The following is a 13,902-nucleotide window of genomic DNA, read 5'->3' on the forward strand; positions in this document are numbered from 1 at the left end:
GTCCCCTCTTTGAACCTCCTAGACATCCAGACTGCTTCGGAAGTGACGCTAATGGATCTATCACTAGGTCATAGGAACTGCACCCAGATGTGGAGGTGGGAAGACTCAGGGTACCCTCAAACTCTGAAGGAAGCCGGTGGTCATCTCAAAGGATTGCTGACTTCGACTCCATACACTTCAGAAGTCCTGATTCTGTTTGGAGGAATGAGGAAGAGGCTTGAAATATACAAAAAGTACCACCCATGCAAGTCTCTATTTGCTAAAATATGGCTTTTGTTTTGTTTAGACTAATTTCAAGAAGAAAAGGAATACCCTCATTTCTATGACTAAGTCTTAGAATGTGGGAAACTTCTCATGCATAGGCCCTTCCCTGAGCAGTAGGATGGACATTGAGTTTGCTTTACTGATAGAATGAGGAGGAAAGAACCCAATGAAGCCTTATTTTCTCTTAAAACTGTGAATTGATAAATCATGGACCTGATGGAGAAAATACGTTTACTAAAGCTCTAGGAGAGCTTAGCAGGGCCTGGTTCTGACTGGGTGCCTTTAGGCCATGGTGGCCAGCAGACTCCCTGGACCATGGTAACAGGTTTCCCTTTCATGACTGAATGGGTCTCCACACTGACATTGCCATGAATCTGAAGAAGTTACCTGCTGTCTGTACAGAGCATGGTAACAAGCGGGACCCCGTCGATCATGATAGCCTCTCTGATATGTTCTTGTGTGTAGGGGCCGGGGGAACTGGGGGAAAGAAAGTGTCATATTGCTTGGTTGTGACTCCTTCAACAAGGTACACAGTAGTAGGCAGACTCGACAGGCAGAAGATGATTCAAGAATTGGCAGGGGGGCAAAAGCAACGGACAGAAAAGATGATCATGGGATCCATCAAACACAGTCCTACATTAGCAAAACCGTCACAGTAAAAGGCAAGGTGCTGGTCCAACAGACTGGACAATTTGTCTGTCGACCCACACTCCCAGATCTCCACAGAGTAGCATTTTTATTGCAGTATTGTCTTCCATGGAAAATGAACAAAACTTTTTAAATAAATCACAATTGCTTATTGCTTAGTATGTTGGATAATAAATTCTTTAGTTTATCAGTACCTCACGGCCTTCAAATGTGCATTCTTCAAATAGTTTCAATTACATATACATTCTTTCTCCTGAACAATAAATTATTCTTTAAAAACAAAAAGAAAAAGGAAAAGATACATAATTTTAAAGCAAAGGAGAACCAAAAAACATATATTTTTGACATTTATCTTAAACTTATATGAAAACAACTCTATGTTAGGTGTTTGTTTAAATATAAATAATAAAGGACATTATGTTATTTACAATGTTACATAGTAATTGGGAGAGTAAAAAAAAAACTGACATGGACTCATAAAGACAGTAAATGATTTAGGGAAACATCCAAGTAATGTACAATGTGTATTTACAAAAGAATATATAATAGAACTTGTGATATGTGGCCGTTTCCTTTTGACTGCATCTCTCTGCAGTGTTTCATGGGTCTTTGTAGATAGAAATCTTTGTGGCTGGTGGGAAGCAGCCAGGACTAAAAGATAAAACTAGGTCTTCCTTATTTTCACCAATGTGAGCCATGCACCTTTCAACCCCGGGCCAAAAAAAAAGTTACTGAGCAAATGACCCTGGATAAACTCTAACCATATCAAGACAGTCACACTTAAATAAGGAAGATACGGCATGTTGCTCTTTGGGACGCATTCATAAATACCCAGGCAGAGTGCCATTTTGTAGAAAGCACGAGACTGTCCAGGTACTCTCAAAAACGAAAGTCCTACCAAGCAAGGAGGGAGAGTAGGGTAGTAAAGGAATCTGGAGTGAGAAAAAGGAGTTTTTCATATACTATGCTCCACTCCACATTTCTCAGCGGGATATGATTTCAGACCCAGGAAACAAAGTCGCCGTCCAGCTTCTGGGCAATTTCTGCTACCTGAAGACCCACAAAAGTTTCCCATATGCGGGTAACGTAGGTTCACACTCCTTTGGATTGCGACTGCACTCTTGAGTTTATAAACAGGGATGGTGGCATTTAAACATCCTGGAGATGCCTCTGGGAACCCAAATCCGGGGACCACGGCAGGCAGCCCCGAGGAGTCAGCTGACCTTTCCTATCAAGGGAACCTCTCATTCTATGGACAGAAAGCCTGTCCCAACAGATATGCCACCTCGGTGAGTGACCAGAACCAGTTGGAAAGAAAATTTCCTCTCAATTTTCATCTATTTTTGCAACCTGAAAATTTACAGTGATTTTTCATACTGAGGAAAATGTTGTTCATTGCTCTCAACAGAAGATTTTATTTATTCCTGAAATTCTCCAGAATGGGACTCCAAATGCCTGAAGAATTTGAAACAGAAATTTTAGAGTTTTAATTACAGTGGGACTTTTTTTTAATTGAAATAGACTAAGAATGAGTCAAGGTCTTCAAATGCAATATTAGAGTAATTTAGAGAATCTCTTCACTGCTTGACTGCTTTCTCTCCCCTGCCATGAGCTTAACTGATTCTACAGAATTGGGAAATCAGTGCAACCTGGAGAGTTGTCAGGGCCTCCTTAGGAGAGGTGAACAAGCACATGAAGATACCGCTGAGCGCAGAGAAAGTGGCATGGAACCATGAAGGATGCTTGGGATACCAAATACTAAGAGTAACTTCAAGGACCTGTAGACAGGTGTCTCTGTGGATTGTAGAAACACTTCGGAGCTTAATGACATGACTCATGCTCAGCCTGCATTTTTCTTCTAAAACCTCCTTGCATGTCACTTCTTTCCTTTAATTTTAACATAGAGATTTGGTGAAGAAATAGATTCAGTTCACCTGCAAACAAGAAGAGTCACTCTCCTTGACTTCATGTCTGGTATTTTGAACCCCCTGCTAACCTGTTCCCCGTTTTGTTCCATGGCTCCTAGGAGGCCACTTGGTACGTAAGTAAAGCTCCAGCCCAATCTGACAGAAATGGGGCTGTGATTTTTTTTTTTTAATTCTCTTATTTTCCTGGATTAGCAGTTATTTCAAATGTTTCTACCTACAGGCTTTCCTTGGATTGGCAATCCCAAGTGAACGTGCAAAGTATAGACCCATCTTAATCCTGTTTTTGTGACAGTAAAGCAAAAAAGTAAGAAAGGGGGAAAACGGGTGATACAGCTGTAAACAGAGAGGTTAGCACACAGGTGGGAGTCATTTCTGCATGGAAAGGTGCAATCTTTCCAAGACTATTGCCATTTCCTGATGAATCATCACTCGTAGGAGGTTCTTACTAATCAGAAATCACATGCACACTGGCCATTCCTGACAAAAATGTTCATGCATAGTTATGACTTAATCAAGGCAACATTGAAAAATGAGAGAAACATAATGAGGACAAAGGAATGGTCAAAAAAACTTAAAAATTACTAACCAAGTCACACAGCTGCTCTCCCCCATGTCTTCTATGTATTCACTCCTCTAGACAGTCTAAGAAGAATTTCCCTACGATGACGTCACCAGTATGTACAGCAGGCACATTTCACTCTAGAAGTACTTCAGACAAACTGCTGAGTGTGCTGTTGAAGCTGGGGTTTTTGTGCCATAATATGTCTGTCCTTGAGCCAAGAAGACACAACCGGTCCCTAGCTCCAAAATCAGTGAAAAAACACAAGTCAGGAACGATTGCACCTTTTCCAGCCATGGTTTGCTCTTCAGCTAGATGAGCCGCTGTATCATTCCCCCAGAGAGAGAAGGTGAAACCGATCCTCGCCTTAGGGGCTGGATTTTACCCTGATCGGTAGCCAGAACCCATTTTCTCTGCTATCCCGAAAACTTGCTTTTTTTTTTGGCCGAGAAAAAAAATCAATCAAAATAAAGTAAATGGTAGCTCCTTTTGTCAAGCAAGCTGTCTTCTGATGAATCATACAGTTTTTGAAAAAAAAAAATCACAATATTACTTTCTTCCTAATATTTAACATGACTTAATGCAGTTTCCTGCTGTAATTAACAGTAGCATGCTGCTGGATCTACTATTATCTCAGAGCCCAGTGAAGCAGACCTTTGGCTGGCAGAGTCGTAGACACAACTCATTTCATATACTGAAAGCAAAAGAATATTTCACACAGAAGGGGAGTATTTGGATGGATGTGCCATTACAAGACGTACTGATCGAGAACTACTTGAAGCGGACAGAGGGACAGTTGCAAATCCTGTAAACCATACATCGAGTCAACGTCATAATGCAACGCACAAGAAGCCAGCAGAAACGGAATATGCGGGGTGGGAGAGGGTTTGCTGAAATACTGTGAAAAAGCAATCACGGGAACAGTACAAAACTTGCTCTCGACATAACATAACATAAAGGCACCATTGATATCTTTCTCGTTTGGAAATACTGTAAAAAGTTGCTACATATGGCACATAACACATTTGTACATACATATATTTAATTTATAAAAGATTTTTTTTCCTGTTTTCTATTTGCAGGACTGCTAAAATAAAATAAATTGTTTAATTTAAGGTGGAATACTTTATTATATAAAATAAAGTTTTACAGGTGAATCTATGGGTTTATTTCGGTTTTATACAGCAATAGGGTCTTGGTTAGCAATTACACCGGACAGCCTGGCCTGCAATTCTTCCTGCGGAGAGAAGCGGCCTGCTGGGTTAGTCCTGCTGTCAGCCAGGTGGAAGGCAGGGGCTGCCTCAACATTGGCTGCCAGGGGGTTCTGTATGCCCAGGAAAGGTGTATCTTCTCCTACTCTTTCATCCTCTGTTTCACTCTCTGAGTTACTGCTCTCAGCGCTTGTGTTGCTGTCCATTTCCAATCTGTGGGCAATATGACCATTGGGCTTGGTTCTTTTGGCCCGCCGGCTGTTGGTGAGTTTCTTAACCGACTCTTGAGTCAGTTCATACTCCTGGGTCGTTTCATACTCTTCATCCTCCACTATCCTCAAGGGGCTAGGGGGTGGGCTGTGGCTCTCGTGCGCGGGGTTGCAGTGGAAGGAGTTGAACTGCTGAACGTGCTGGACATCCCTCTCCCGCAGCCATGGCGGTGTCACAAGAAGCAGGGGTCTCTCTTCTTCCACGAAGGGACTGACTGCCATGGAGGGCATGGACACCGTCGTGCTGGACACGGGTGGAGACATTTCCGAAGGGGGCGATTTGGGGGAGCTTGGCGTGTGGAAATCTACAGGTGACATACGAGCCGGGGTGGTCATTGCTGATACATACCTGTGTGAGCAGAGAATACCCCTCATAAGTGTGGTGGAATGAGAGCCGTAGAGCAGGGGTGGGGGGTGGGGTGGGGTCAGGGGGCATCGTTCACAATATTATCATCAGATATCATCCTCAGAGAATTTCTATTCATCGTACACTTCTCGGTTTTTGCACTAGGACATTCAGCACCCTTGGAATCTCAAATTAGGTAGCCAAGAGTCTCCTCACAGGAGTGCATGCAAAGATCAGCTAAGTTGCCTAGCTCATCAAAGCGTTTGAGGTTTTCGGATCTCGTCATGAATTTTAATAAAAGCACGTGAGTTAAGACAAGAGGGCGCCGGGTCCTGGAAACCTCTCAGTTTATCAGGACCAAGGCTCAGGGATTTGGAAGGGAAAGAAGTATTACTTAAATACTATACCTTCCCAAAGGCCAAGGGGTCTTAGAGAATGAAGCCCAAATGGGGAATGGAAGAAGCTCTAAGATGAGTTTCGGAAAGCTGGATCTGCATGCATTTGGATCTGTGGGCCTTGTTTCTCCTTAGCTCAGCTATAAGGTTATGTCTTATGAAAAAAAAAGAGCATAGTAACTTAGATTTATTCCTGATAACAGTGTAACACATTTATGTGCTTTTTTAACTTTTCCATGAAATGTTACTTCTTAACATTCAATTTGCAACTCTCCATCCCAGTGACCATGACATTTCAAAGGTAACTTATTTTGGGCTTCATAGTTCCGTCCAATCTCTGGTCTACCTCTCTTCCAAAGCCCACCGCTGTATGCGTCTCTGGCTTATCTCCTGTGACTGCTCAAGACTGGGCTGTACCGTGTCGCCTTATGTCATGTTACGTCTGATCATGCTCAGTGAATCTAGCTGTCAAGACATTGAGTGCACTGTTTTTACCATATCGTGGTTTCTTCCCCCAGAACAAGAAGACCTGATGTGGCACTGAGAAAGATGTGGCTTATTCAGAGTCACGTTTCTCAGCTTGGATAAAAATGTCACCAATGCATAGCACTAAAGGACCCTTTTCTTCACATTGGCATTTGCAGAGTCTAATTTGACATGACCTGTGATGACACAGGACACCATCTTCTGAACTCTAGCTAACAGAAACAAGAAACTATTAACTCTTGTGCTTATCAGCCATGATTCTGAGTCATATGGAAGTGAGCTCTGGCTGTGTCTAAAATGGGAAGGTGTCTAGAGATGGAAATATTTGGGGATCAAGTCTCCAGACATTTTGTTTCGGGGATACTTAAATTAAGCGCTCTGAGAAATGCTAATTCAAATCCAATCAGCCCATAAAAGTGACTCGTCTTTTCTCTCCATGATGCCTAGGTTCAGGTATATCTTGCAGTCCTAGCTAATATCTGGGGTATGAAAGGAAGCAGGGAAGTGTCAAACTTTAAAGACAAATATCACATGTAGTGATGAAGACAGAATTTATCCCTAAACTCTTTTTCAGGTTTCTAAAAGGACTGAATTAGGACAGACTTCATACATAAAGATATAATTACATGAATTTAAGACTAATGTTTTAAACCAGTTTTGGACCATGTCTACTTTTTCATAGATGAGTTACAGAGCAACCACTCATTCTGTAAAACTCTGAAATACCATTTGGGGGTAAAGGCTTTTGAAAAAAAGTAATCAGCAGGTTCTATATGACCTGCAGCCTCCAAACCGGTCTCCTTTGGGGTAAGTACTTCCCAGTGCATGAGTGGAAGGGTGTATCAAAATTATCTCCACCCATGAAAACCAAGTAAGTATCGCTTCGGCATGATGTAAACCTTTTAGTAAGTGGTCAGAGATTAGACTGAGAAGACAGTAAAGTCAACAAACCAACAAACCAACAGACAGAAACCCCGCTGGATTTGAAAACAAATAAGTAACAGCTTACTGATGGGCTAGGAATGCTGGTTGGGTATAACTTTCTCCCCCAGTTTAGGTGAAAATGGATCCGGAGAATCTATGAATTCAGTATTCTTATTAAGCATCGCTTTCAGCTCACTTCGCTCTGATCTTTATTTTACCTTTGCTGTGACTGCCCCCCTGACCCAACCCTATAGCCCCAGAAGGAAGCCAACACACTCTGGAATAAGGGCCACCCCAAAGGCAATATCTGCCTTGCAAACCTCCCGCGAAGACCGCGAGGTGAAGCATACGAGATACTTATTGAGTCATCCCTTGTTGGAATGCCATAAAGGGATACTATCTGGAGGGATGCGAGCCGTCCCTACAGCCGTCAGCAACGACACAGCCCTTGATTTGACTTAAGTGAGGCTGGAAGGTAAGGAAGAGTTAATGCGTGCGACCGGGAGTCCAGCTCGACCAGAGTTTGGATAACTGGCCACTTAGAATTCTAGAAGGGTCCTGATCGATCACTGAGGCCAGCATTCTGCTTTCAAGGTACAGTTGAGGAAACGGAGACATCCCCCACCCCCTGCCGCCCCGAGGGTCTGAGCCTAAGGTCAGAGCTAGGAACTCCAAGTTTGCTGCACCTTCCACATCGAATCATTCCAGCTCTTTAGAAGTCTGTTGCCTGTCAGCCACGGGGATGATGCGAGAAGCTCGCGAGCAGTGGGTTCAGTCAAACCCAAAGATGGCTTCGTCAACCAGAAGCACTCCTAGACCGGGCAGCTGCCGCCCCTTATTCTCATTAGAGTGGGTTCCTCAGGTGGGACCGCAGGTGCTCACGGGGATTCTCTTACTGGGGTGCTCTCTCCTCTGTAGTAGCTTTGCCCTTCGGTTTTACCTTTCACTATGAGGAGAATCTCGGTAGGAGTCAGGGGTTTCTCTGGCATGCCTGAGGAAGCTGTTACACTCGCGAGGGCCTCCCAAGCCATTAAGACGTCCTCTTGGGCCCCCAGTAGGGCTGCTGTGCCTACTGTTTTCTACAGATGACATCACGATGACAGAGTGGCTTTCTGAAATGATGCTTTCAGTGTGTCCGTTGCTCCAGCTACAGAGGAAATGTGAGAGGCAAAGAGAGAGAGAGATTTTTAATTATAGGCACACATGGAAATGAAAGGAAGTGATCTGACAAGTCTTGCGAATGACTGGTGCATCAGTAGTTCACTACGATAGTACTTGTCTCAGAATAGAATTGTTTATAAAGTTGCTTGCTACCGACAGGATCTTGATTTAGACTGGCTTTGCAAGGATACACTTTATTCATGCGTTCACCCATTCAACACACATGTACCAAATGCCATTTCGTACTAAGTATTCTTAGAGTCTCTCTGTTCTTGAGTGGCTTAGATTAAGGAAACACCTGTCTCATGGGCTTCATTTGGAAGTGTAGTGCTACCCTTGGTAGGACGCATTCAGATATCACCAGAGCATTTGAGAATTTAGGGTTCAGCTCTTTAGCCAGTTCTCATGTGCATATCCCAGGGCAATCCAACCACTGGAAGAAGTCAACTTCTAAGTATTGTACGGCCTCTAAGACAAACTCTTCCCAGTGTAGTAACTCTGTGAATGGTCAGGCATGAGAAAAGACGATCTCTAAAATAAGGAACAACGATCCTATAAGGTAGGTGTCATTTCCCCTTACTCTGCTAACGGAAAAATTGAGGCTCAAATTCAAACAGCAGTTAAGCGGCAGAGCCAGTTTGACGTCCAAAGTCGGTTTCTGTCCCAAGCCATACACTCTACTTTACCTCACTGCCTCATAAGTACCTCCTGTCCCTTTTGTAGGCAGTGAGAGCGAAAGACAATGTGTAAAGATTAGTTCTTAGAGAAATGCCTTGCGATTTTTTATTCTCATACCTGTGACTGGGAGTCTGGGTGACAGTAGTGGAGTGATGAGCTGTCGAAGTGTAGTGACTGGTGGAAAAAGACGTCTCCGCCTCTCTCTCGACAATATGCTCGCTGGAGATGACATTTTTAGATACGTATTGCTGGATAAACAAAGAGACACAACTTGAAGATTTAGGGAAGTCAAAATGCTAACAATGTCACATGCACACACACAAAAATCTCTACTTCTAATACACATGCTTCGTAATAAATTCCAGTTTCCAGTGGCCAGATGACAAAACCTATCCCAGCTACTGTGGTCTTTAAATTAGGTAAATGGAGTTGAGGGATTGCTCTTCGGATACGCGTGCAGTGTAGGTCCTACAGTCACAACTACGTTTTATCAGAAACAGACCTATTCTCTTTCGTTTCCAACTGATAACGTGACTAGAATTCAATACAAAAGTCTGCCCAATACTTATTTTTGTAATAGTTCTTGCAAATCAAAAACGACGAACAGATATTTGAGTGCAACAAAAGAACAGAGATGGTTTGTCTCGTTTCAAATTTCAAGTCACTAGAAGAATGAAAAAAAACTCTGTTTTGAATCTATCTCTCTCTTTTAATTTCTCAGTGCCCGTGGTGCCCTAATGATATCGTTGAAATTTTTAACTTGTCAGTGGTAAGACTAACAGGGCTACTGAGAGATTTGAAAGACTTAACAGCAGTTGTCAAGGTTACACATCTTGACAAACCATAATAGAGGGCCTTATATTGAGTGCAAGTAGATTCTACTTTATTTTCACCACCAAATCACAGTAGCTATCACCGCCTTTTATTAGTGAGAGAGGGACATCTTTAAATTGTCTTTTAAACACTGTTAGTATTTACACCGAATTGAGTTAAATAACGGGTAAAGACACGGATAGGAATAGTCTTAGATGAAATAGGGCAGTTTATAATCTGATGGGTTATGGGCTCTAAAAGAACCTGATGTATTCATGGAAACCAAAAAAAAAACCAAAACTGCAACTTGAATTATGCTTGAAATTATGGCTGGTTCTCTTAACCATGGAAAGGTTATTCCATGTGGATCTTTGCTTTAAGGAAAAGAAAGATGGCACTGTCATAGGTAACGACCTATTTTTAGTCTGCGTACCAAATGACTCTTCTGCCTTGGAAGGCAATGTAAGCTCAGTGAATCTAAGGAAAATCATGTTTAAAAATGATACAACATTCACTAGATGCCACTGGGCTAAGTGTTTTATACGGATTATCTTTTTAATGCTCGCAAGAACTTTTTGAAGTAGGTATTATTTTTATGATGAAGAAACAGGGTTTAGAAAAGTCAAAGCTCACAGTAACATAGCTTGAGCCATAATTGGAATCCAGGCAGTCATTCTGCCTCCTATGTATTATATAAAGTGACAGATTATAGGTGTGTCAGTAGTGAATGAATTTAGCAACTGTGCAGAACATTCCAATGAACATACTGGTAGGGGGAGGAAAGCAGCCAATATGTTAATTTATCAGCACCTAACAGTCTCCTGTAGGTCTTTCCTACAAGACTTGCTGGTGGTTGAACCTCCAGCAACCCTGAACTTGGGTCTCTGATATATTTGCTCCACACAAAACCCATCTTTGACTATAGGATAGAAAATGGTACTGCAATATAATCTTCCAGCTTTGCCTATAAAAAGCCAGACATCAGAGGGGAATGGAGAAAACAGGAAGAATGATGGCGGAGTAGGAAGGTAGAACTCCAGAAGCCAGGAGAGCTGAGTCCAGCTCTGCCCTGGCCCTTATCTGTAAAAAAAAAAAAAAAAAAGCTATGTAAAGACTCTCAGAATCTAATATTTGATGACTTCATTATATTTAAAAGCTGAATGCTCCATAAATTTAAAAAATAGATCTTCGAATGATGAAGGATGTATTTCCTCTGGACGGTTTGGCATCATGTAGAAAGAGTTGGAAAGTATTAAATTCTTTTAGTTTGGCTACTGAGAAGCAAGGTTGGTAATGGCCTTGACCTTTTCATGCCCTAATGTCTCCCTTTGTTAATCAGAATCAGTAAATCATCAGGCACCGGACAAATGAGTCTAATAAAAAAATAAATGACTCTAGAGCCTTTAGTTCAGTTATCAGGGCTAATCAGTTACAGACTGAAGCAGCCTTCATTTCCAAAGTATAAAAAAAAAATAAAACATTTCCTTCTGATTCTTGTATCATGAATTTTATTATTTTTCTTTCTTTCTTTTTTTTTTTTCCTGTTCTTTCTTCTGGTTACGGTTTCCCTACAGAACAAACCCAACATGATTATTCCGATCCCTTAATGAACACTTTATAAGAGGAAACGTGCTTGTTTTACAGTCACCAAATCCACTTAAAAAAATGTTCCCGTTATTTTCTCTTGGCGAAACCTTGGATTCCTGGAAGCCCTGGTGATTAATGGCAGCAGCTAAGAGCCTAAGAGCTTTAGAAAATAAACTTCAAGGTGCCTGAACAGAGGAGAGATGCTGAGCTTTTCCACTGGCCAGAGTCAACATACATTCACCAGCTGCACGTTCTCGGGGGGTGGATTGGGGTGATGGGGCCCGTTGGCTATGTTCACCATGTTGTTTCGTTCAGAGCGAAGACTCTGCCGAAGCCGGTCGTGAAGCTTTTTCCGTTGCTTCCTGGATAGGAAAAAAGGAGCGTTTATTTTTTCTATTATTTACATTTTTCAGTACAGTCAATTCTTTCTTCTATCAACACACAATTCAAGGCAGTGGCTTGGGAAGGAGGGCGGAGGAGGGAGGCAGTGCCACTTCCTCTCAGGAGGGGAATCATCTATGCTTAGCAAGTAGATTTAAGAAGCTGCATGGGATTCTTACAGAAATTGAACTGGACTGCTGAGAGATAAAGAAAAAAAAAAGAAGACAAGTCAAGTTGAGAGGTGGCTAATACCCCAACTTTCCTAATCAATCCATCTTTGCCTAAGTCTTAGGGATGGTCATTTGTCTTAGGTAACAAGTCATGCTATGCAACTGACAAGGTTGATTTCATTTATAGTTTTGCCGGTCTGTGTGTCTTTCAAGAAAATGCAGTTAGTGTTGAATCTGTGCATCACACATAGCGTGTGTATGTATAGAACTGTACGTGAGTGAAGATACGTACTTATTTTGCCGGTAGATTTTGGCACAATTATAATATGATCCTACTCTATTACCACTTTTCTCTGTAACTAGGGAGTGAATATTCACGTATTCAGATTGAATATAAGACGACTCCTAAGGGGGATTCCGTGAGGGCTTGTTTATCTCTATCGCTTGCTCAGTTCTGGCAACACACTGAATCCTGGGACATTAAGAAAATGCCATCCATGCCCTTACTTTTATACCATAAGAGCATATTGTCTTTGTTCCTCAACTTGGATCGTAATATTAGTCCCATGACTAGTTTTGGCTCAAGATTTTATATGATGAAGTGACAAAATAAAACAAAACTGTTAATAACATTTTTTCAGCCTTGAAGCAGGAGTTCTACGTATGAGAGAAAAATGAAAAGAATTCATGTCAAACGGTAATTGTATTTGTTAACATGAACCCAGCTTAAAGGACCAACAAGGCAAACACAAATCTGTTTTCATGTTTCTCTTTTATTCTTTCAAAGCGAGTTTTGCTTAATTCTCCTCTTGTGAGATTCCTTTTGTACATCTCTCACTTTGGGAGCATTGGAACCGGTCACCTAATTAGATGGAATTGAAAATTCATCACGATCATATTTTTTAAAAACCCCTGCATTTCAAACAGCACCAAATGCTCCCTTTATCCGCTAAGTCTGAGTACAGTTGGACGTGTCCTCAGCAGTGAGATGACACGCTCCTCCCCCACAGACACCTGCGTGTGTCCCTGTACAACCCTGTCCCTCCCACCCTTTCTTCGGTCGTGGGACTGCGGTCAATTATCAGAAGTCTTCTGAACACTTTCACACAAATAGGCAAAGCTTTCTAATGTACGTGATTAGGAAAGGTCCTCAAAATGGATTACTCAGGAGGAAAAAAATAAGGAGCAAGTCCCTCTGTGGCGCCCACCCCCTTTTCTCAAGACTAGGCAGTGGAGCTTGCCGGCCAGGCTGTCTGTGCGCTAAGGGGAGGGGGTGAGGAGGGCGTTTACTTGGTTTTGCAGTAGGCTAAGGAGAGGGGGTGAGGAGGGCGTTTACTTGGTTTTGCAGTAGGCTAAGGAGAGGGGGTGAGGAGGGCGTTTACTTGGTTTTGCAGTAGGCCACCACACACATGATGCCGACCACAAGCAGCGCGATGCAGATGCCGGTGATGGTGAGCACCCTCTTCTGGTAGAGCTCCTCCGCTTCTGGAAAGGGACGAGAGCAGACGTCAGCAAGCGTCCCTGACCCTCGCCGGGACTTACAGCTGAACAGTTGGCATGCTGTATTGTCCATGTTCACAAGAAATACACACGGGACACTTCATTCCTCTTGCAGACGTACTTAAGGTGCAGCATACTCTGCACTACAGTTTGAGCATAAAATGGCAAAGCCCGTTGGGGGCCATTTATAATTTAAAAAATGATACTATTCAGTTACTTTAATGATAAGTTATAGATATATGTGTACTAAACTGGCACATCATAAACATTAATTATAAAATAATGATTTGGTTAAAACTGTCGATTTTATTTTTTTTAAAATCTCTTGCAAAGACAACAGGAATCAACACCAGTAAAAGGAGCCGGGATTGGCGCCACTGGGACCCTCTGTCTCCTTCTTTCCTTCTTCCCATCCTCCCAGCCCCCGCCCCTCCCTCACCCTGAGCCTCTTTGGATTTCCCAGCTATTTCCCATTCCTGTGGTCTTTACAAAGAGCCACTTCTAACTTAAAAAAAAAAAGAGAAAATCAAAGACATTTGCAAACATGAGCTTGACTTGTAGTTAGCAACAAAACTGATGCAG

At 42.3% G+C, this 13,902-nt stretch overlaps 1 protein-coding gene across 7 annotated transcripts in view; it reads right to left on the bottom strand.

The window, feature by feature from the left end:
* Positions 1 to 4,556: 4,556 nt before the first annotated feature.
* NRG1 (neuregulin 1) overlaps positions 4,557 to 13,902 on the bottom strand; it is a 1,009,792-nt gene continuing 1,000,446 nt past the window's right edge. For 6 of the 7 annotated variants that reach the window (XM_060001391.1, XM_060001390.1, XM_060001388.1 and 3 more), the window contains 5 exons: positions 13,203 to 13,305; positions 11,505 to 11,631; positions 8,987 to 9,117; positions 7,971 to 8,177; positions 4,557 to 5,228 (listed from right to left, as the gene is read on the bottom strand). In XM_060001391.1, coding sequence (XP_059857374.1) covers positions 4,577 to 5,228; positions 7,971 to 8,177; positions 8,987 to 9,117; positions 11,505 to 11,631; positions 13,203 to 13,305 — 1,220 coding nt within the window. In that variant the 3' untranslated portion in view covers positions 4,557 to 4,576. Of the gene's footprint in view, positions 5,229 to 5,632; positions 5,775 to 7,970; positions 8,178 to 8,986; positions 9,118 to 11,504; positions 11,632 to 13,202; positions 13,306 to 13,902 lie in introns of all 7 variants that reach the window. The other variant, XM_060001392.1, reaches the window with a different exon arrangement.

The sequence above is a fragment of the Delphinus delphis genome, chromosome 21, assembly GCF_949987515.2.
Source record: "Delphinus delphis chromosome 21, mDelDel1.2, whole genome shotgun sequence".
NCBI lineage: Eukaryota > Metazoa > Chordata > Mammalia > Artiodactyla > Delphinidae > Delphinus > Delphinus delphis.